The sequence below is a fragment of the Pantherophis guttatus genome, chromosome 9, assembly GCF_059756535.1.
Source record: "Pantherophis guttatus breed Tessera chromosome 9, ASM5975653v1, whole genome shotgun sequence".
NCBI classification, from domain to species: domain Eukaryota; kingdom Metazoa; phylum Chordata; class Lepidosauria; order Squamata; family Colubridae; genus Pantherophis; species Pantherophis guttatus.
Genome location: NC_142071.1, coordinates 30,409,940 through 30,432,500, shown reverse-complemented (window position 1 = coordinate 30,432,500; position 22,561 = coordinate 30,409,940). Strand labels below are relative to the sequence as shown.

General features: G+C 47.7%; 3 protein-coding genes across 5 annotated transcripts in view; 1 reads left to right on the top strand and 2 right to left on the bottom strand.

Moving 5' to 3' along the window:
• The window catches only part of NKAPD1 (NKAP domain containing 1), a 5,747-nt gene extending 576 nt beyond the window's left edge, over nt 1-5,171 (bottom strand). The window contains exons 1-6 of the mRNA XM_060695032.2: nt 4,714-5,171; nt 3,475-3,578; nt 3,280-3,380; nt 2,124-2,282; nt 1,920-1,973; nt 1-1,326 (exon numbers count right to left, since the gene is read on the bottom strand). The exon at nt 1-1,326 is cut by the window's left edge and continues 576 nt beyond it. Of these exons, the coding sequence (XP_060551015.2) occupies nt 834-1,326; nt 1,920-1,973; nt 2,124-2,282; nt 3,280-3,380; nt 3,475-3,543 (876 nt within the window). The 5' untranslated portion in view covers nt 3,544-3,578; nt 4,714-5,171 and the 3' untranslated portion in view covers nt 1-833. The remainder of the gene's footprint in view (nt 1,327-1,919; nt 1,974-2,123; nt 2,283-3,279; nt 3,381-3,474; nt 3,579-4,713) is intronic.
• PIH1D2 (PIH1 domain containing 2) lies at nt 4,836-9,910 on the top strand. Of its 3 annotated transcripts, none has more exons than XM_087875978.1 (6): nt 4,836-5,027; nt 6,346-6,645; nt 7,653-7,776; nt 7,984-8,229; nt 9,090-9,346; nt 9,449-9,910. In XM_087875978.1, the coding sequence occupies exons 2-6, from the start codon at nt 6,463-6,465 to the stop codon at nt 9,590-9,592; spliced, it is 954 nt and encodes a 317-aa protein (XP_087732104.1). In that variant the 5' UTR covers nt 4,836-5,027; nt 6,346-6,462; the 3' UTR covers nt 9,593-9,910. The 3 variants fall into 3 exon arrangements, with proteins under 3 accessions (XP_087732104.1, XP_087732105.1, XP_087732106.1); XM_087875979.1 differs by lacking the exon at nt 4,836-5,027 and adding an exon at nt 5,259-6,113; XM_087875980.1 differs by lacking the exon at nt 4,836-5,027 and adding an exon at nt 6,281-6,298 and having other exon boundaries at nt 6,420-6,645.
• A 616-nt stretch (nt 9,911-10,526) lies between these two features.
• On the bottom strand, nt 10,527-21,700 carry DLAT (dihydrolipoamide S-acetyltransferase). The gene is made up of 14 exons (XM_034425266.3): nt 21,369-21,700; nt 19,402-19,503; nt 19,036-19,160; nt 18,595-18,766; nt 18,011-18,137; nt 17,465-17,658; nt 16,712-16,835; nt 16,545-16,612; nt 15,513-15,608; nt 14,537-14,644; nt 13,822-13,937; nt 13,500-13,662; nt 13,219-13,355; nt 10,527-12,468 (listed from the first exon to the last, which is right to left on the bottom strand). The coding sequence occupies exons 1-14, from the start codon at nt 21,618-21,620 to the stop codon at nt 12,339-12,341; spliced, it is 1,914 nt and encodes a 637-aa protein (XP_034281157.2). The 5' UTR covers nt 21,621-21,700; the 3' UTR covers nt 10,527-12,338.
• Nucleotides 21,701-22,561: the final 861 nt, after the last annotated feature.

Below are 22,561 nucleotides of genomic sequence, written 5' to 3'. Positions count from 1 at the left end.
TGCAGTTGTCTGGGGAGGTAGGAGGCAGATGTGATTTGGGCTGTACCCTGGGAATGCTGAGTGAGTCCTTCCACAGCCACTTAACCGACATTAGAAAAGCAAAGAAGAGCTTTACAAAAACAAAGGAAGAAATGCTACCCATAACCTGGCACTTAATTCGGCACCGTACGCAAAGATAGATCCTCCCCTGTGGCTCATCCTATTAATGGCTACAAGACGCTGAGGGCTCGGCACTTTCTCCGGAATTAACTTCTGGCAGCAAGGGATAATTTAAGAAGAGGACTCAGCCAGCCAAGGGCAAGTGAATGGATAGGATGACCTGCATTCTTCCAGGCGGGGAGAGGCAGGGGCTTCCCGTTACTTCACGAGGTGACCCCTTAGCCCGCCCTAAGGCTGCAGTGGGGTCTGCATGGTTTACTCCGAGCCACTCTGCCCCCTTACCTCTACAGGAGAGGACGCGTTCAAATTGGAGAGCGCGACCTGCCTACCGCCTCACCTCTCTCCCTCATGCTTTTATTGCAATTTGTCTGCGAGTCTTCACCAATAAAAAAACAATTAAACTCCAGGTGATTTTCAAAGGCAAAAGGGGGAAGACTAAACCATCCAGTGTTCCTGCCGCCTTCGAGAGCGGAACTTTGCCATTGGAAGGTCCATCCCGATTTGGGGGGGGGACACAAAAGGACTGTCCGGCTAGAATCTGTGGCAGGCAAAAGGAATCCAAGCCTTTCTTTTTTCTCTCTGGCCCACGGGAAAACTCAAATTAACCCCTGCCCCTGCCAGCGGAATCCAAGCAGGGCTGTGTCGGGAGGAAAGCTCTGTCCTGGAGCTGGGTTCTAATCCTCCTCCGAGCTGTCCTCGGAGTTCTCGTCAGCCGCTACTTTCCAGTTCTTCCTCTTGCTGCGCTTCTCCGGCGCCCTGTCGCCCGCTCTTTCGGACAGGGAAGCCTGGCGCTTCCGCCTCTTCCTGGCCGGCTCCTCTGAGTCACTCCCCCCACTCTCCCGGCTGGAGAGGCAGCTGCTGGCTTTGCTGGAGCCGCTGCCTGGATCCAAGGAGGAGGCGGGAGGCCCCTCTGAGGCCTTCTTGCTCTTCGCGTGGCGCTTCTTCTTCCTCTTGGGGGGCTCTCCCTCCGAACACTCAGACTCCTGGGAAGAAGCCGCCCCCGTCTCACGTTTCTTCTTCTTTTTCTTCTTGTGAGATTTCTTTTTCTGCTTCTTCTTGTGTGACTTTTTGGCCTTTTTCCTTTTGTGCAGCTTCGCGGAACTCGGCTTGTCCGACTGGGATTTTCTTTTGCCATTCACGGAGTTTTGTTCGTCTGGTTCCCGGTCACTGCAAAACACAAGCAGGATGCATTTCAGTTTGGGGCACCTTGTCTGAAAGTTTTTAAAAAAAAAAAAAAACTGGCCGAAAGCAACAATTGTGGTTTTTAAAAACCTTTCCTAATCTTCTTTTTAGCTGAGCCATGACCGCAAATGTCTAAGCCCAATTAACATTTCATACTGACATTTCTTATAGGTTCACTTTTTAAAAACTGGGAACCCTACTGAACGGAATGAGGTGAAGAAAACTTTTATCAAGTCATTTGTGATTTATTTGAGGTCTCCCTGCCCTAGCCCAGTCATCAAAGAGAAGAGTCAGTGAGGCTTTGCGTGTAGAAGGAAATGTCCATGAACTCACATGCTGCTCTTAGACAGAAATTTAAATTAGTGGACAAAACCAAACCATAAACCAGAGCTTGGATAATCTGAACGAACCAATTTTCCTCCAGAGTGCGGTGGGGAAATTATACTTGGCGTAGAAGCAAAAGTTTTCAACAGTACCGTGTAAAGAAAAGGACAGACAGAATGCATAAATCTACTTTTAATGGACTATTTTAATCTCCAAGGGAAACCATTTAGGATTTTGGTATTTTAACGCTTTACCTCTCTGTATCAAATTCTTCTGGATACAACTCTTTGTAGCCACTGTGACCCCATCTGTAAAAAAATTAAGAAAGGAATAAGCACGCGAAGATCACACATAGTGTCTTTATGCAGAAAAATCGCTGGAAGAGAGGCCCGTTATCTTTTATAATAATAATAATAATTATTATTATTATTGCAAACCTCCCATATATGGGATAGTACCTGTCCGGCATGTTAGCTTCGCATTCGTAGAGCTTCTTGTTCCAGTACCGGGCGTGTCGAAGGTCATCTTCAATGGTCACTGCCATAACCGGCATGTTCCTTGTCCTGCAGGTCGCCTGCTGGCTGTCCTCATCAAAGCCATCGCTACGCATCCGGCTGCTGCAGAGACCACGGGAGAGAAGTAGGTAAGCTTTGTGGGGAAAGCTGCTCTAGCTGGAGGAGTCAGAAACAAGATCCACCACACTGCCCCCCCCCGGCCACGCCCCAGCCTTCCCCCCCATCCCAGTGATCCTGCATTAAACCAAGGGACCAGTTTCACCACTTTGGCCGAACTAAAAATCTCCTCCCTATAGTTGGCATTCTCCCCTAAGGCAGGACTGCCACCTTTTGACCCACAGGCAGCTCTACTGTTTTCTAAAAGTTACAGTCTTTAGGAAAACAGGAGTTCTGCCCTTCCCTGTTTCACGAAGGCTTGAGGGCTCAAATGGCCAGACTCGCTTCCGTTTTCGGGACAGACTGAGCAGCCAAATTAGCCTGAACGGCAAGAAGTGGAGTCCCTTGGAGAGCCCGTATGCAACGTAATTTCATATGTCTGCCGATTAGTATACAGTCTGCAACCCACTCGAAAGAGCCATTTGGACCCGTTTCCCACAGAAAAGAAAACACCGGGAGCCACAAAACTTGGGTGGGCGTGGCCAACTCGACGTCACTCACTTCCACCAATCACATGAGCCACCCCCAGCCACGCCTACCCAGCTGGTCATTAGGGCAGAGAACTAGTTGTTAAAAAACACCGGGAACCACAAAACCCTTTTGACCTCTCTCTCTCTCTCTCTCCCTCCCTCCTTCCTTCCCTCTCTCTGTCTCTCTCTCTGTCTCTCTCTCTCTATATATATATCTCTGTCTCTGCCCTGGACACTTCTCCATCCCCCGCCATTGCCCTTATCTTCTCAGGCCAGGCGAGGAGTGACCGGGGTGGGGGGGAGGCGAGGGGCGGGGCCAGCCAGTGGTGGGATCACCCGACGGAGACACAGCAGAGGGCCCAAAGAGCCGCAGGTTGCTGACACGTGATCTAAGCCTAAGCCTCTCACAAAGGGAAGCAAGGCATTGCCAGCTGTTTGTGAGTGATGCCCCTTTAATAATGTTAAAATCCCACCTGGAGCTGTTCAGAAGAGTCCTCTGGTCTGTGCCCCAGTGTATCTCTTGGCTCTGCTTCTCCATCTCCCGTATTTTCCACATTTCGGACTCTTCCTGAATCTGAGACGGGCAAAAAAAAAGAAACATACACGACTGAGGAAAAATACAAGCCAGGGTGCTTTGCTTACCCATGAGGAGGAAACCGGCTCCTTACCTTGTTGTGGGCGTCTGTGTGGCGAATGACATTCCGCAAAAGGACTTTTCCCAAGGGGACGCGGGACATCTTTTCTGCACCAACCAGGCGGCGAAGAAAATGCCCTGGAAGAAGGAAAGTGGGAAGTGAGGGAGGAAGAAGAAGAGAAGGAGGAGAGGGAGGAGAGGGAAGGAAGGAAGGAGGCAAGGAAAAGAAGGGGAAGGGGAGGAAGGAAGGAAAGGAGGGAGAGAGGAAAGGGAGGAGAGGGGAAGAGGGAAAGGAAGAAAGGGAAGGAGGAAGCAAGGAAAGGAGGGGAAGAGGAAAGGAAGGAATGGAGTAAGGAGAGAATGTCAGGAAGCAAAGAAAACAAGGGAAAGAGGAGGAAGGAAGGAAAGGAGGGAAGAGAGAAAGGGAGGGAGGAAAAGAGAGAAAGAGGAAGGGTAGGAGAGGGAAGGAGGAAATGAAAGGGGAGGGGAGGAAGCAAGGAAAGGAGGGGAAGAGGAAAGGAAGGAATGGAGAAGAGGAAGGAGGGGAAAGACAGGAAGCAAGGAAAACAAGGGGAAGGAAGGAAAGGAGAGAAGAAAGGAAGGAATGGGGAAGAGGAAAGAGAGGAAGGGACGGAAGGAAGGAAAAAGAGAAAAAGAAAGAAGTGAGGAGAGAAGAAAGAAAGAAAGAGGAAGGAAGGAAAGGAAGAAGGAAAGGAAGGAAGGAAGGAAAAAAGAGAAAAAGGAAAGAAGTGAGAGAAAAGAAAGAAGGAAAGAAAGAAGTGAGGAGAGAAAAGAAATGAAAGAAAGAAAAAGAATGAAGGAAAGAAAAAAGGAAGGAAGGAAAAAGAGAAAAAGGAAAGAAAGAAGTGAGAGAAAAGAAAGAAGGAAAGAAAGAAAGAAAGGAAAGAGAAGGAAAGGAAGGAAGGAAGGAAAAGGAAGAGAAAAAGGAAAGAAAGAAGTGAGGAACGAAAAGAAAGAAGAAAGGAAGGAAAGAAAGAAGGAAAGGAAGGAAGGAAGGAAAAAAGAGAAAAAGGAAAGAAGTGAGAGAAAAGAAGGAAGGAAAGAAAAAGAAAGAAAAAGAAAGAAAAGAAAGAAAGAGAGAGAGAGAGAAAAAGAGGAAAAGCGAGGGAGGCCCCTTCCCGGCCACCCTCAGGAAGGCGAGCAGGCCCAGCCGAGGGACCACCTGCCCCTTCTTGCCCTCCGGATCCCCGACCAGCCTGGCGGGGCCACCGCGGGACGGAGGCGGCCTCGGCTCCTTCATCTCTGGACCTACCTCGCGGGGTTGGCGGTCCGGCCACCCGAGGAGGGACGGGAGGCCGCGCCTCAACCCGCGGGCCCCCCGTGGCCGCCGCCGCCGCTTCCCTTCACCCTCCGCGCCGGACCCGGGACAGGAGCGCGCCTGGCTCCGCTCCGCCACCGTGGTTGGCCCAGGCCCGGAACCCGCCAGCGCGGCCGAGCGAGCGAGCCGGCCGGCGGAAGGCCGCCGGAACCACTTCCGGTCGGGCCGCTTCCGGGGTTGCCATGGCGACCGGCGACCGAGGGGTGGGGGGGATTTAGCCGCGTCGCCCGAACCCGGCCGTCCCATCGGTAATGTGGGCTCCTCCGCCTACGGCTGGGGATGATGGGGCTGGAAGCAGTCTCCGGGGCCGAGGCGTTGGGAGAGCAACCCCATCTTGCTTGGGGCGAGGGCGTAAAGCAGGGGTCTCCAAACTGGGCCATTTTAAGACTTGTGGACTTCAACTCCCAGAATTCCTCAGCCAGCTTTGCTGGCTGAGGAATTCTGGGAGTTGAAGTCCACAAGTCTTAAAGTGCCCAAGGTTGGAGACCCCTGGCGTAAAGGGAGGCCTCCTCCATTTATATGGAGAAAAGGGGGTCCCTAAAGCCCATCTAGTCGTGGCTTGCTTCCTTTGCCGCCCTTCCTTCTTCAACAGGTGCATCCCTGCCAGGAGGGGCTCAGGGTCCCTGCACAAAGTTGGGGGGAAAGGGCGGGCATCATACCTGGAGCCCTGAAGGATGATGCCCAAGAGGAGCCTTTTAAGGGCTTCTTCTCTTGGCAACTTTTAAGAGGGGTGGGCCTCCCCTTCAACGCCCAGAATTCCCCAGCCAGGATCTGCCTATGCTGGCTGGGGTTATTCTGGGAATTGAGCCCACCCGCCCCTCGAGGGTGAAAAAAACTCTGCCCAAGAGGCATTTTGGCTGGATGGGAGGGAAAGAGGGATCTTATGAGAGCAGCCCCTGAGACCCTCCGTCGCTGCCCCTTTGGAGGCCAATCGAGTGGTTGCCGCTGCCTCCGACGGTCCTTCTGATCACTTTTTCCACATTGGTTGCCTTTCATCAGAGGGTTAATAATGGTACTCGGTGGTGAAATCCCATTTTTTTTCTACTACAGGTTCTGCAGGTGTGGCTTGGGAAGGATATTGCAAAATCTCCATTCCCACCCCACTCCAGGGGAAGAGTACTGCAAAATTCCCATTCCCACCACACTCCAGGGGAAGGATACTGCAAGATCTCCATTCCCTCCCCACTCCAGGGGGAAGGATATTGCAAAATCTCCATTCACACCCCACTCTGGGGTCAGCCAGAGGTGGTATTTGCCTGTTCTCTGAACTACTCAAAATTTCCGCTACCGGTTCTCCAGAACCTGTCAGAACCTGCTGGATTTCACCCCTGATGGTACTGTTTGTGTTTTGTTTCGTGCCATTCTTGCCAATACCACGAAGAGGCCAAGGGGAAAATAAAGCTCCTGTTTCTGTACAATCCGGCTGGTTTTTTTTAACTAGACTGGGCAGCCTGCCAGAACAACACAACCTGATTAGCCAAACTCATTCGTGCCCACCCGGTGATGTTACAAGCTAAAGGTTAGAACTTCTGAAAATACATCCGCTTTTTTTCTTTATCCAATTAGGTTTAATACCAGCAAGAGAGGTCCTGCAGCATCATCCAGAGACCTCCGGATTGAAATATTTTCACTTAACCTAGGACGGCCTCTACAGAAGCATCTTTTTGCCGTGAAGGAACAGCCATGGAAGCTCTTTGCAGCTCCGAGGAGATGCTGACCAAAGCAACTCAGCTGTGGACGATGCTGGATGACATGGCCGAGAACAACCCTAAAAGTTACCGCCACTTCATGCAGCAGCAACTAAAGGAAGCAAAGCAGCATTACGCTCCCCCGGAGCCATGTCTGTGCCTGAAGACCAGCATTTTGGTATGACAACATTCATTAGAGAAGGGGTATCAAACTCGATTTCACTGAGGGCTGCATCAGGGTTATGTTTGATCTCGGGGTGGGGGGGGAGTCGGATGGGAATGGCCAAGGTGGACGTCACTCATGACGTCACTCATGTCAGGGGGCACCTGTGGTGGCTCAGGCGGGGCTGGGGGAAATCCTCCTGCAGCCCTCTGCCAGTGAAAACAGAGCCCAGGAGGGCCACGCGCAGCCTTCCCGAGCTCCATTTTCACTGGCTGAGGTACTTATTCAAGAGGCAAATGGATTTTCAGGGGTGGGGGTGGGGGGGTGTTTGAAGATGTTTCGCTTCTCATCCAAGAAGATTCTTCAGCTCTGACTGGATGGCGGGGAAGCGATGTCTTCAAAGAAAAACCAGAAAGTCCACTTGCCTCTTGAAAAAGCACTTTTGGGATAACCAAGACCTGGATGACTGAGAATCTCCAGAGACTTGCTTTGACTTTTTTTTTTTATAATTAGATTTATATGCCGCCCTTCTCCGGAGACTCAGGACGGCTTACAATGCGTTAAGCAATAGCCTTCATACTTTTGTATATTTATACAAAGTCAGCTTATTGCCCCCACAAACTGGGTCCTCAACTTACCCGCCTTAGAAAGGATGGAAGGCTGAGTCAACCTTGAGACCTTGGAGAGATTCGAACTTGCAATAATTGCAGACAGCTGAATGTTAATAACAGGCTTTTTTTAGTCTGTTGAGCTATCCAGGCTCCTGGATAGCTCAACAGACTTGAAAATAATGCAGAGGGTTTACATTTGATAAGTGCTCTCTTGACTATTTCCTTGTTTGCACCAGGCATTGATAAGACAGTAAAAATTATTCCAGATGCACCATCATCTTTTCAGTCAAAAAGAGCAGTAAAGGAGACATTCCTTGAAGTGAATATCCCGATTGTTAATTACATGAAGGTGTCTGTTTTAATAAATCATGTAATGTTTGGGTGTTATTTTGTTTTGTGCTTTTCTCATAGAAACCGACCAAAACCTGCCTGTTCATAAATCTGTGCCGTTGGAGTAGGATCCCAGCTCCCAAGTCACCCTCGGAGCCAGTTCTGTTGAGCCCTGGCAAAATGGAGACGCTATCGGATAATTCAGGTAATCTCTACGGTATTACAAAATCTCAGTTAACCTGAGCCTACTGCAGTAACTTCTACAAGCAAAGAGATATTGGGCATGGATAGCAGTTAAGATATCAGGAATGAAGCTTACATGATTCAGCTGGTCGAGTCGTAAACTCAGGCCAGGATACATTTGAGGAGAGAATAAACTTCCATGCTGCCACTATATTTGCTTTTCTCCTAGAGATCTGCAGCATTCTTGACATGGCATACAATCCATCCGTTCTTGAGCGAGTCGAGGATAACTCCCTGGAGAAGGATCAGTTGATCCGCATGTCACTCAAGTACGTCGAAGAGCATTTCAACGTCACTTTGTCCCATTCCTGGAGCATGGCCAAATTTAAATTGAAAGGAAGCCTTGAAAGGATGAGGGAGAGCCTGAGAAGAGATCAGCCCCAATTGGCTGTGCCCCAGAGGAACCCCAACAAAGGTAAGCAACATTCAAGATGCCACTGCAGGGGGGAAGGGGGCTTATCCTACCCGTCTTATGCATTTAAAGGGAACCTTCTGAAGATTTTAACCCCCCAAAGAGGGACATGAGCCCCCACTATAGGGATATGCCGTTTTCTGAAGGTTTTTTGCACCAGCTTTTCATAAGGCACTGAAAAACATCTTTTTTAAATGGGCAATTGCTGCCTGACAATTGTTAAATGCTGGGAAACGTTTTTCTTTAATGGATTTGTTTCTAGTTGTCCCCTTATGAGAGGGTGGTATGGGAATGTGAAAAATAATACAATATGAAACATTGCACTTGGCAAGTTCTATCTGAAGAGTTGTCCTCTTTCTTTGAAATAGATGGGAATGGCTTTCTAGACACGCGTTGAAAAGCGTGTGTGTACACCATATAGAAATGTGTTGCACTCCTATACATATACGATTAAGTGCACAATTGTAGCAGCCAAGATTTCTCTCATCAGTTAACAATTTTAGTGGACCGTAACTACATCACTGCAAACAATGGAAATGGAAGAGGCAGGAGCCTTGGTGGCGCAGTGGTTAGAGTGCAGTACTGCAGGCTACTTCTGCTGACTGCCGGCTGCCTGCAATTTGGTAGTTCGAATCTCCACCGGCTCAAGGTTGACTCAGCCTTCCATCCTTCCGAAGCGGGTAAAATGAGGACCCAGATTGTTGGGGGCAATAGGCTGACTCTGTAAACTACTCACAGAGGGCTGCAAAACACTGTGAAGCGGTTTATAAGTCTGAGTGCCATTGCTGTTTAATTGATGCTTTTGTTCTGTAGCAACGCGCTCCACTTACTTGTCTAAACTCTTCCGATAATCCTCTTGCAAGGAGTGACACTCAGCCAACTGAGAAGCCTCACGGCCGAAGACAGCAGTGGCCTTTTTCTGCCAGTAGCAGAGAACCCTGAAGCTTCCAAAAAGCGTCTAATTGAAGAGATCTCCACCACAGACAAGCCAGAGGCGCACCAGCCTGCCTACGAAATGACCACCAAGAAGGATGCAGATGAGAAACCCTTAGAAATCGAGCTGAAAATTGAACTGCCAGAGGTTTGCGGTGTATCAGAGTGCAATTTGAGCGTCTCTAAGGTGAGGCAGCTACAAATGGAGTATTATTCGCGCCCTTCTCCCCAGCTTTTGCCCAGCCAGACCCATCTGAATCTCAGATGCCTCCCTGCATCTTCTTTTCAGGATGATGTCTTGGTCGAGTGCCTTGAAAAATACAGGCTGCGGGTGGATCTTCCAGCGCCTGTGGATGAAGAAGCAACATCAGCAACTTTTAATAAGAAGAAAGGAGTCTTGCTTGTCAGAATGCCCGTGTACAAGGGAAAATGACGTTCGCTGACGCGGTGTGGGAATACCCCCACTCCTCGTGATTCACTTCCTCTCCTTTCCAGCACTTCCCATTCAGCCTTTTGCACAGGTTAATATTAAGTGTTATTGGTTACACGCCTGTATTTTCTCTCTCTTTTGAGTTTTAAGGCTAAAATTCTTGCTGCAAAAACCCAGGATAAAATGCACCCCTAAATACACGCTTTAACATTTGAGGACTGTTCTGAAGGCATAGTTTCTACTGTAAAAGATTAACAAATAAATGAACTCTGTATCATATTTTCCCCCATTAAAAGAAACAATAAAGGGGAAAAAAAACTAGTTTTCCATCATTGCTGGATTTAAATTATTTTTAAACAATTCTGAGAACTTCCTGTAGTCTTAAGAGATCAGCTTACATTTTCCTGGAGAAGCAGTGGAAAATACCGTATGGGTGGAACACTTGAATCCAAAGCCAACTTGTTCCTCTTAACTGCTTATTCTTTTAAGCCTCCCGTGTTGTTTTGCCATTTTAACATAAATACACCTTCAAAGAGTGCTTAAAGAAATAAGTGGTATCTGCAAGCGTGGACAAAACATTCACAATTACCTCTGCAACTGTATGTTTGAAGTTGTGCTCAAATAAAAATGGGCATACCTTTGGTTATGGCTGCCATATTGCCTTTTACTATACCCCAAGGACACAACTGGAAGGACGCAATTCCTTAACAACAGGCTCGTTCAAGTGCGGAGTATTGCAGAGGAACTCTCGTACCTTTTGGTTCACTTGGATTAAAAAAAAAAAAATCACTAAAAAATTCAAAATGGCTCCAGAGTTAACAGCAGAGGCCAAGTGTCATTTCACTTACTTGATATTTATCCATTTTTGCTCACCAAATAATTATATTCAAAGTCTACCCACAGCTAAGCCAAAAAAACTAACAGTCAGGAAAAGGAATAGCAGTCCAAATAACATCAAACTTTTAATGCCAATCTGTAAATTAAGATGTTTTAAAGCACTTTTCTTACCAAAGGGTTGAATTACAACCAAACTCAACAAATTGGTTCTCAGAAAAAAAAATATTTAATTGCATGTATATATATTTGTAGTGGATTCGGTAGCGCAAATTGACAAAGAGACAATATTGAATGAAGTGGTGATGTACAGATTAACATGGGGTGTATCGGTCAATGGTCTACTCGGCTGTTCAGGTCACACCACTTAGTCATTACATGATCCACCTTTTAAAATTAGCTTTTTTTCCTTGGCAAGCAAAATAGGCGTTTCCCATTAGAATCCCAGCATACCTAGGACACAATTAAAAAACGTGACTGGGCCCCATTTTGAAGAAATCTCATTTCTAGCGAAGATGTTTGCAAATTTACGACTGGTGAAATTCTGTTTCTCTCGAGCCTGGGACGGACAAGAAAGCAAAGCTGTTCCAGAATAACAAGTCAGATCCTGCAAAAATTGGCTCTGGATTTCTTGGAATCTGAGGTGGTTTGTGCCCAATTGTCCTACTGATTTCAGTGGAATTCAAGCACAATAATTCCCACCTGGTTGGGCCACTTGATCCCAAGGCATCGGGTTTTTTCCTTCTTTCATACAATTGGTTCTCACTTCAGCTATTCTGAGGTCAACGTCCCATTTTAAATGCAAGACTGCTGGAGGCCAGGTGCAGCTGCAATACGGGCTGATTTTGAGAACTTCTGGAGTGCTTCATGCTTAAGACAGCCCATTTTGCAGGGGAAACGGCAGCTTCCCGTGCGGGATGGGACATTTCACAAAATTGCACGCTCAAACGTGGTAGGAAGGAAAGATTTTTTTCCCCTACATTCCTGCACGCAGCCCTTGCTTAAAATGATGGAACTGCGCCCCCACATTCCTTTCAGTGGGACAATGGCCCCAGTCTGCCCAGTCTAGACCATTAAACGGGGGAGGAGGGACCTATGGGGGAAGGACCTGTAAGGAGTCCATATATTGCCTATCTTTAACTGACCCCCGTTTCACCAGTTCCCTTAACAAATGACTTCTGTTTGGAGTAAAACAGCGTTTACTGACCTAAAGGAAGCAAAACAACACATGCTTAAATTACAGAAACTCACATAAGGCAAATCATCAGAAGGGTTTCAAAGGGCTGTTCGGTTTAGGTGGTTTGACTCAAACGTTCGTTTTCTCTTGCTGGGTGCTAAAACGATTCCCCGTTGCTCGAACGTCTGACTTACAGCTGAATTTTGCAAAGTTAGAATGTCAGCTGCTCCGTTCTATTCCAGGTGACCCCATTTTATTTTATTTTATTTTTGAAGCATTTGGAACACACGTGGAAGGTTAATTTCTTGTTCCTGCTGAAAATTTAACTTGTCCCAAATGTACGGTTCACTTTTTTTTTTTCTTATTTTATCTCAAATCCCTGGTTTTATTGAAAACGAAGGCCGAGCCAGCTAGCTGGTGGGGTTGGGAGGCCGTGATACCCTGCACCGTTGTGATCAGAAGTATTATTACAACACATGATTATTTTCGACAACTGGGGAAACTTCGCCAATCCACCCACTGAATATGATATAGCGCAGCTGTACTTGGCTTCGGAAGGCCACCTGCAGAACCTTTAAATCTCTACGACTGGTAATCCAAAATCACCAGCCGCTGTTTATATAGACTTTTTTAAAAAAAATAAAAGAAGGAAACATTTTTCTTTTAAAAGTCTAACCCTTCGATATATAAATAGCTTCTTTAGAATGAAGCGATTGGGTCGCCAAAGTCCTTGAGAAACTATAGCAGCATCGTGGAGGGTTTTTCCAGGAATCGCTTGAACTCTGCGAGCCACTGGGCCCCCACGGCCCCGTCCACGACGCGGTGGTCACAGCTGAGGGTCACAGACATGACGCTGGCCACATCGAACCTGTGCGGAAGAAGGGGAAATGCTCTCTTTAGTATTTTCTCGTACACAAAATATGAAATACCTGTTGTGGTCCGCCAGCAGCCTGTGGACCTGGCAGCGGAGTCGGACAACGATGAGGCTGAGGGAGAACAGGGGCCAGGCCTGGAGGCTGGGGAAGGCCTGGATGAGGGCCCTGCGTTGGAGGCAGAGATGGGGCCAAGGCCATCAGGGAGTTATGTGCAGACTCCAGAGCCTCCAGAGGCTGACAGTAGAGAGGCAGAGGAACAGGAGGAGCCTGTTCCTAGTGCGCGCATGCGCAGAGCTGCCAGAAGACACAGTTAAAACAAAAGGGACAACTTGGGAGTAAGGCCTGGAGATGATTGACCCTTCCCATAAGGCTTTTGGCCTCTTTGCCGGAAAACAACCATTGAGAGATTTGCTTCATGTGTGAATGTATTTCTTTCTTGTCAGTGTCTTCTGTTCCTGAACTGTTGCCAAGAAAAGCCTTTGGCAGTTTGCCTAATTATCCCAAGGTCAGAGATAAACTGAAGAATGGTGTTTTGAGAACTTTGCTTTCATTTAATTTGGAATACGCTGAGAATGAGTTAATTCTCAGCTGTTTTAATAAAATGTTTGTTTTTGGAACTGTTTTGCCTTTAATATTAACTACGTTGGCCTGGGTCACAACAATACCCGCCCCCTCTCTTTTCATCAGATGCTGACTTTCCACTGAAACGTTTTGTCTTTTTTTAAAAAAAGGAAAACATTTACCCTTTTTCATTATCCGCTGGCACCAGCCTTCTCTCAGAGCCCCCAACTGCCAAGATACAAGCCTGCGGTGGATTGATTATAGCCGAAAAATTCTTAATGCCATACATTCCTAAATTTGAGACTGTGAAGGTTCCTCCCTGCAAAGAAAGAACACACCTTAAGGCTGTGGCACAAATCACTGGCGTTGTGAATTAGAAAAGGCAAAGGCGTCGTAACCAAGTCTACAGAACGCCTCCTTTGAGCCACCCAAAGGCAGAGGTAGTTTAGGGAAGGTGCCTCACCTGGAACTCATGGGGCTGAAGCTTCCCTTCCCGCGCTTTGCTGGCCAGCGTCACGACATCTTGGTTAATGGAGGCCAACCCCTTGGTGTGTGCATTAAATACAATTGGCGTTATAAGCCCCACTGGAGTACTGACCGCCACGCTTACATCAACGACGTGATGTCTGAAAGACAGAAAGTGCGCCCATTGGCGAGAATCCGTCAACCAGTCACAAAATCCGGTTGAATAAATATGGCAAGATGTTTCTTGTAATAACTGTCTAACTGGCCTTCCAGGAGGAGCCAAACCTTCACGCCTCTGCCGGGACCATCTGTGTACTTACTTCCTAATGACTGTTTCTAACCATGAAGAATTCGCTTCAGGCACCTTCAAACACGCCAGAGCCGAAGCTTTAATGATGAAGTCGTTGACTGACAGCTTGGTATTCTGTGGCATCTCCTGCAGAGGGAACAGCCAAGGGAAGAAATGCTGCTCAAATTGATCAGTCGGCAAAGTTACCGAAGAATTATTCTCTCCAAACTGGGGGAACCTCTAGAAACAACGGACTTCAATTCCCCCCCAGGATTTTCAGCAATGTCCCAGCTGGCTGGAGAATTCTGGGAACTGAAGTCCACATATCAGGAAGGCACCTAATTCAAGAAAGCCAACAGCCAGATGTGTGTAATCCTATTGCCATCAAAAGTACAATAGTTGTGATTGTGCAGCCAGACTGACCCAGCCAAGAAAACTGGGGATTCCATTCAGACCTTGCTGTTCCCGTGCTTTCCAAACTGAATGCGCCTGTTTTTTCTCAAAGCCAATTTAGAGAGGGCTGTAAAAGCACTGTGAAGCGGTATGTAAGTCTAAGTGCTATCCCTATTTGTAAAATTCATGTCTTCCTGTGGAATTAGCCCTGAACGAATGATCTCTCCCTTACATTCTCCAAATCCTAGAAATGCAAACTTAAGGAAATATCCGCAGCTAGCTAATTGGAAGGATGGAGAGTCAGAGGCACATAAACACCTAGTTTGCTGCATGAGTCCCAATCGTTAAGTTACCTGGTTGAGCTCTTTCCTCAGCACCAATATTTCCCCCATGTTGACATCAACAGAGAGGTAATAGTGAGGTATTGTTTGCTTAGACTGCATCAAACGCTGGGCAATCACCTATAGAGCAAAGAAAGCAGGATGCGAATAAGAAGGCAACTTTACTTAAAAATAAAGTTAATTGCTTTAATATAGACCAGACTAAAGCTGGGAGTTTTGGTGCACCATTTTTCAAATATCCAGAAAAGCAGATCCCCAACTATTAAGTCAAAAATGTCCTCCGAATACTTGGTCCCCTGATGTCAGCTTTGTCTAATCATTTCTGGCTAATTCTTACTCCAAATTTCTCTGTCCGGATTAACAGTCCAAGAAGAGTGAGGAGGTTGATGGATTAAAATCCCCCATCAACACCGCCAAAGGAAAGTCCCCAAGTTAAAACCTGGCCTCCACCCTCTGCAAGGACTCAACAGAAGTCATCCCAAAGCCTCTTCATGGGTCTCAGTTAAAAATAAATAAATGATGTAGTAGTTAGAAACTGGGAGGTCGTGATTCTAGTTCTGTCTTAGGCAGAAACCAGAGCCAGCAGGCTAACCTTGAGCCAGTCTCTCTCTCTCCCTCTCAATTTTAGGAAGCAAGCAATGACAAGTCACTTCCAAAAAACCTAAGAGAATTGCAGAGAATTGTCCGATCAGATGCCAGGAGTCAACACTGATTTAAAGGATCTGTCTGTCTGTCTATCATCTATCTTAACTTTATATCTGTCTATCTTTTATATCTATCTATCCATCTATCCATCCATCCAATCTGTCTGTGTCTATCATCTATCTATATATCCATCCATCCATCTTTACCTAATCTAACCTAACCTAATCCTTGACCATTGTAAAATATGTGGACTTCAATTCACATCTTACAGAGGCCAAGGTTAAGCACTGTTCAATCTGTCTGTTTGCCTGTGGCATGTAATGCACCAAGGGCTTTAACTTACCTTTCGAATATTACTAATGGGAATATCAGTAAAGACACCTGTTGGGGCAGCTGCAGGAGCTGGCGCAGCCAGAGGAACTGCATCCGGGGGCCGGGCCTGTAGGAACACACAAGCACGCCAGTGAAGAAGCGCCAAAGGGTCGGCTGGCAGAATGGAAGGAGAGCTTAGGATTCTCCAAGGCAGGGGTCTCCAAACTTGGCAACTTCAAGACTTGAGGACTTCAACTCCCATCTTTGCTGGCTGAGGAACTCTGGGAATTGAAGTCCTCAAGTCTTAAAGTTGCCAAGTTTGGAGACCCCCTGCTCCAAGGTATTCCAGAAGTTAAAGCTGCACCAAAGCCTCCTCCCTGCTCCTTTGCTGTTGATTTTCTCAAGTCTACAAGGTGCTTCTAACTCTTCCCTTGGCTTCATCCAGTCCCTATAGGCCGTGCCTGTGCTTAGAAGAAAGTTTTCAGCAGGAGAAACTGAGTGCAGTTGAAAAGAAAGAAAGAAGGGGAAAAAAAAAAACCTGGGAGATTTAGGGAAAGAGCAGCAAAAAAGGACACCGTGGTGGCAATGACAGTGAAAAAGCCAGCTGACATTTGCTCTAACCAGATCTTGTCCTGCAGTTTGCAAACCTTCAAGGGTTCCCACACCTTCTCAGAACAGGCTGAGTTGCCGAAATACAGCAAGCAAATCCATGGCAGATTTACTAGTGTATATTACTCCACCTGGTAGCCTTTGGAAAGTCAGGTGAAAAATGTATGTTTGCATCATGTTGCATTTACAGGTATTGTGTTCTTAGGGAAGCACTGAGAGCGTATGCACCAAAGACAAATTCCTTGTGTGTCCAATCACACTTGGCCACTAAAGAATTGTATTGTATTGTATTATATTCCATCCCCTGTCTTAAGCTGATGTTTCTTCGGAGAACCTTCCCTAGGAACACGATGCAAACATCAATTTTTGATGTTTCCCCCCAAGTCAGACCCCAACTTGGGTAGCCCTCTGCGGAAAAACGCCTGCTGAACACTGAGCCAACGTGGCTACTCACCGGGGCAACTTTAGATGGCACGAATGAGTCAATGTCCTTCTTGGTAATCCGTCCATCTGGCCCCGTACCTGATGAGACATGCAAAGGGGGGGGGATCTCTTACCCAAGAGGCAATTAAACCATTTTTAGGAGACGGCTGACGAGGCCTCGGAAAAGATGTCACTCACCTTTCACCTGCGAGAGATCGATCCCTCTCTCTGCGGCTAATTTCCTTGCCAGAGGGCTCACAATTATCCTCCCTTTATGTGCAGGAGTCTTGACTGGAGAGGCCGCAGCCTGGGCTGAAACAGCCTGAGAAATAAAAAGACAGCAGAGTTCGTAAGATGGACTGTTTTGGAAATTCTCCAAATACTGACTCTGCTGGACATACACCTACGATGTGGCATTAGTCCTCTTTAGCCCACTAGAGATAGTCTGGCAGGACACATAGTCTGAACTCACGAGGGCAGGTGAAAGTCTGCTTGTTAAATTTATTCAGTCCAAACTCTCTAAAAGTCTCTCTGGCACCCAACACCACCCTGAGAAAAATGTTAAACTGTTAAGTAGTCTTTTTATTAGGTAGTTTTTACAAAGAGAATTTCTTTCCTTTTTTTAGGTAAAGAAGGTTTAGAAACAGTCTTGAACTTCTTTTGCAAAGGATTAATAGCATTTATGGGTATTGTGTTTTTAATAGACATATTATCTTTTTATTATTGTAAGCTGGCCAGAGTTACCTTGTGGTAAGGTAGGTAACCAATAATTTTATGAATGGATGGATGAATGGATGAATGAATGAATGGTCTAGAGGCCACTTCCAGTTAAGAAAGTCTCTTGCCCGAGAGGAACTGAAGCTGAAATCTCTCTGGAGAGCTGAGAAATCAGCTGGGTACCCCAACACTTTGCTTTCCCTCCCTAGGTCACCATCTGGAGGCTGTACATACAGGGCTTGGGGGCAGAGGCGGTGGGGCCACTGGAGGCTTGATATCAGCGATCCCAGCATCTCTGTAGTCTGCGAAAGCAGGAATGTCGGACTCCTTCTCCACAATGATGCAGAGTGCGGTTCCCAAGGGGACATCTCTGGTACCTTCTGCGATCAAGATCTTTGCTAGGTAGCCTTCTTCTTGCACTTCAAAGCCTTGAAAGGGGAGAGAGAAATAAGCAGTTTGGAAGGGAAAGGAGGGGCTTCAACCAAGCTTGGAGACGGAATAAGTCATCAGGCATCCCAGCAAATGGAATCATTGGCAGACCATCCATTAAATCAGGAAATATGGAGGTGCCATCCGCACGACAAACAAATCTGGAACTTATTTTCTTTCGGGAAAATATCTAACCCTCCAAGGCAGCTGAGTACTGCTTCAAATATTGCCCTGGCAGTGGCTCTTATCTGGTATTGCAAGGATGAAAAAGGGGATCGTGACCAGGTTGTGCATCCCTTTAAGAAAGGCAAACTGCAAAGATTTTGTCCAGGAGGATGGAGAAATTCTCACCTATTGTGGCTTTGTCCGTCTCAATTTCTGCCAATAAATCTCCTTCGCTCAGCTTCTCGCCCACTTTCTTTTCCCACCTCTGAACGGTGCCCATGGTCATCGTGGGAGAGAGGGCAGGAAGAAGAATCTAGGAGAAGGGAAAAGGCAGCCCTGTACTCATATGGATCTCAAAATCCAGCACAACCACTACTCAACGTGTGCCATTCTCACTTCTGTTAAAAAAAATAAAGTAAAATAAAACGCACTGCAGGCATTTAACGGAGTAGGAAATTCCTCTGAAGAAGAGAAAGAGACACGAGCGATCACGCAAAGGAACATATAACCAGCGTATTTGAATTCGGAGTTTCAATTTTCACAGCCAGAATCAAAGTCACTCAAGAGATACTGGAAGTCCCATCCATGCCTGGACAATGGAACCGTTCGTTCCGTTTCCATCAGGCCTTCAGATCCATCAAGACAGCCCAGGTGCTCTCTTGGTCCCTCAGCAAATGAGGCTCGTGGCAGGCACAGAGTCTGGAGGTTATGAAGCGAAAATATGCCATAAGAAAAGAGAAAAGAATGCAAATGGGGGAGCTGGGTCGTACCTGCATATGGGGAGGATAGGAGCTGCCTGGCGCTTGTGCAGATGGCTGAGCTGCTGGTTTTGGGGGAGCTGCTGAAGGAGGAGGAGGAGGAGGTGGGGGTGGCATTGAGGCCGGCGGGGCGGCAGCTGCTGAATCCAAAGTATAATCCTTGAAGGCGGCAATGAGTTCAGGCCTAAAAGGAAGGAAGGAAGGAACCTTAAGCCACTATCAAGGGATGGCAGTTCCCTAACCCTGGCACCAGGAACCCACTCCAGCCTTAAGATGGGGCCCGAGACCACATGAGATCCAGGAGATGTTTGAGGTTGAAAAAGAACTTTAACTGAGTAGAAAAACGGACACCTTTAAAGGGAGCAATGGTAGAGGGGTTTAAATTGGAATAATTGGGCAAAGATCTAAACGAAGGAAGCGAAAGGTATTGGGGACCTTCCCAGTCTGACTCACTTGTCCACGGTGATGCAAATGATGGATCCAATGGGAACATCCCGCGTTCCTTCGGAGACCAGGATCTTGGCCAGGTAGCATTCTTCCATGCACTCAAACCCCACAGTTGCTTTGTCCGTCTCTACCTTTAACACACACACACAATTCCCCTGAAATACGTTTCACAACTGCACATTGCTGAACAATCCTGCCCGAGTCAAGTTTTACTTCCCATTTTAGCCATGAAGAAACAGGTGTCGGGTGAGTAAAAAGGCAGACTCTGCTCCTGTACAATGTTGCTAATCCAAAAGCCCGTCAACAAAGGGGACAACCGAGGGCCAAATGCCCAGCCAACCCATCCGCCTGGCAGGAAAGCTTCCCAAATACCTCCGCAATCAGGTCTCCCTCGTTGATCTTCTCCCCTTCTTTCTTCTCCCAGCGCGCAATGGTCCCCATCTGCATGGTGGGGGAGAGGGCGGGCAAAGGCACCTGTGGAGGAACAAGGGGTTAAGGACCACAGAATGACAAGAGTTTGGAAGGGACCTTGGAGGTCTTCTAGTCCAACCCCCTGCTAAAGTGGGAAACCCTATTCTATCTCAGACAAATGGCTGTCCAGGCTTTCCTTAAAAACCTCCAATGATAGGGAGGGAGGGAGGAACGAAGGATAACAGAGTTGGAAGGGACCTTGGAGGTCTTCTAGTCCAACCCCCTGCTCAGGCAGGAGACCCTCTACCATTCTTGTCCAATCACTTCCGAAAAACCTCCCGTGTCGGAGCATCCACGACTTCTGGTGGCAAGCTGTTCCACGGACTAATTGTTCTGACTGCCAGGAAATCCCTCCTTAGTTCTAGGCCGGTTCTCTCCTTGGTTCAGTTTCCATTGATTAGACCCAGCTCCTTCCAAGCTCAGAGATCATCAAGGACCCCCCCACTCCCACCCTCATTCCAACCCTGAGCTGCAAATACCCTGTTTCCCCCAAATTAAGACAACCCCCGATAATAAGCCCAATGGGGCTTTGGAGCGCATGGCAGTAAGGCCAAGGGCTTATTTCAGGATTCAAAAAAATATAAGACAGGATCTTATTTTCAGGAAAACACGGTAGATAGATAGACAGACAGACAGACAGATACTTAGATATGATAGATAGATAGATAGATAGATAGATAGATAGATAGATAGACAGATAGATAGATATGATAGATGATACTTAGATTAGATATAATAGATATGATAGATGATAGATATAATAGATGACAGATACTTAGATATGATACTTAGATATGATAGATAGATATGATAGATGATAGACAGATATGATATAATAGATGATAGATTATATGATAGATGATAGATGAAAGATAGATATGATAGACAATAAGATATTTAGATTATGACAGATACTTAGATATGATAGATATGATAGATGATATGATAGATGATAGATATGATAGACGATAGATACTTAGATATGATACTTAGATATGATAGATACTTAGATATGATACTTAGATATGATAGATAGATACTTAGATATGATACTTAGATATGATAGATAGATACTTAGATATGATACTTAGATATGATAGATATGATAGATACTTAGATATGATACTTAGATATGATAGATACTTAGATATGATACTTAGATATGATAGATACTTAGATATGATACTTAGATATGATAGATACTTAGATATGATACTTAGATATGATAGATATGATAGATACTTAGATATGATAGATATGATAGATATGATACTTAGATATGATAGATATGATAGATACTTAGATATGATAGATATGATAGATATGATACTTAGATATGATAGATATGATAGATAGATACTTAGATATGATAGATAGATAGATAGATTGATTAGATACCCTGTTTCCCCCAAAATAAGACATCCCCTGATAATAAGCCCAATTGGGTTTTTGAGCGCATGGCAATAATAAGGCCAAGCGCTTATTTCAGGGTTCAAATATATATATATAACACAGGGTCTTATTTTCGGGAAACACGGTATTTCTCCTTCCCCCCTGCAGCAGATCTCCAGCCTCCAGAGCCCTTCAGGGTGGTGGTGATGGTGGTGGGGGTCCTTCTTGCATGGCGGAGAAGCCGGCCAGGCAGGGAGACCCTCCAGGCCTCTCAAGGCGAGGGATTCTTTTTTGGGGGGGGGCGTCATTGGGGGGCAGCGAGGGCTCCTTGTGGGGGGGGGCAAGTGTAGGTGGAGAATTTCCGCAGGAACCTGGGCCCAAAGCCACCAGTTGCCCCCCCCCACCCAGAGGGGAAGCCTGGACGAGAGCCCCCTCCCCTTATTCCATATAATGGGTGGGGGGGCTGCACCCCTCACCTTTTGGTGGGGCGGGAGGCTGCACCAGTGGCGGCGGGGGGCCGCGGGGGGGCAGCAGCGGGGGGGCAGCAGCGGGGCGGGGACCCCCCCTCCTCCTCCTCCCCCTCGCCCCCCCCAGGAGTGGGCACCGGCCCAGCAGCCCCTCCAGGCGCGTCCCCGCGAAGCCCCCTCCGCGCCCGCCCCCGGCAGCCCAGCCCCCCGCGGGGCCGCGCCCTGCCAAGCCAGCAGGCGCCTGGCCAGCACCCGCCACATCCCGGCCTTCGAGGCGGCGGCGTCCCGGTCCTGTCAGGCGGAGGGCGGCCGGGTGACCTCCCTTCTCTCCCCCCGCGGGCGGGCAGCGGCGTGCCGTGCGGCGCGGAAAGGGGCGGGGCGTAGCGCGACGACGTCGCAAAAGGGCCGTCAAGCCGCGGCGGACGGGCGGGGGAGAGGGGGCGGGGCTTCGGCCGGCGAGGCCTCACCCGAGGCGACCTCCCGGGTCGCGCATGCGCTCTGCTGCCCCCCGAGTCCTCCCAGCACGTGCTTTCTGCTTTCTGCTGCAGGCGCAGCAAAAAAAAAAAAAAGAGGGGGGGGGGGCTTCGTGCCAAGTGGGGAAGGGGGGGGGTCAGATGCAGCTTTTCCCCAGTTTGAGGAGGACCCCAATGCGGATGCAAGCAAAGAGGGGACCCCTTGCAAGAAAGGGGGGAGGGCGTCTGTTTGCACAGGGTGGGGTGGGGGGGGGCTCTGTGCCCCTTTTCTCGCCCCCTCCCCGAAATGTCTCCCCGCTCCCCCCAAGCAATGCGCGGATCCTTTGGATTGGGGATCCCTTTGGAGGCAGAGCAACGGTGCAAGTTGCACGTTTTTGCAGGCCAAAAGCGAGTTTGGGGTGCAGGGAGTCCTCGGCTTAGGACCACAATCGAGCCCAAAGCCTGCCGTTGAGCGAGACATTTGCTAAACGGCTTTTGCTTCTTTCTGCGAAGTCATTAAATGAGTCGCTGCAGCCCTTAAAATGAATCCTCCCACCGTTGGTTAAGCAAATCTGGCTTCCCCATTGACCTTGTCCAGAAGGTCGCAAAAACGTGATCGCGTGAACCCCAGGATGCTGCAACCGTCGTAAGTGCGAGTCAGTGGCCAAGCCGTCTGAATTTTGATCACCTGACCCGCATCACGGGATGCTGCAATGGTTGTAGGTGTGAAAAATGTCCGTCGCTTTTTTT

What these genes read in the sequence shown, in the direction of transcription:
- PIH1D2 (XM_087875978.1), top strand. Translation starts at nt 6,463, where the DNA reads ATGGAAGCTCTTTGCAGCTCCGAGGAGATGCTGACCAAAGCAACTCAG. An exon ending in CCAGAGGAACCCCAACAAAG is followed by an intron (nt 8,230 to 9,089) that starts GTAAGCAACATT and finishes TCCTCTTGCAAG; the next exon opens with GAGTGACACTCAGCCAACTG. An exon ending in GCAATTTGAGCGTCTCTAAG is followed by an intron (nt 9,347 to 9,448) that starts GTGAGGCAGCTA and finishes TCTTCTTTTCAG; the next exon opens with GATGATGTCTTGGTCGAGTG.
- DLAT (XM_034425266.3), bottom strand. Translation starts at nt 21,620, where the DNA reads ATGTGGCGGGTGCTGGCCAGGCGCCTGCTGGCTTGGCAGGGCGCGGCC. An exon ending in AGGGAGACCTGATTGCGGAG is followed by an intron (nt 19,161 to 19,401) that starts GTATTTGGGAAG and finishes TGTGTGTTAAAG; the next exon opens with GTAGAGACGGACAAAGCAAC. An exon ending in ATTTGCATCACCGTGGACAA is followed by an intron (nt 18,767 to 19,035) that starts GTGAGTCAGACT and finishes CCTTCCTTTTAG; the next exon opens with GCCTGAACTCATTGCCGCCT.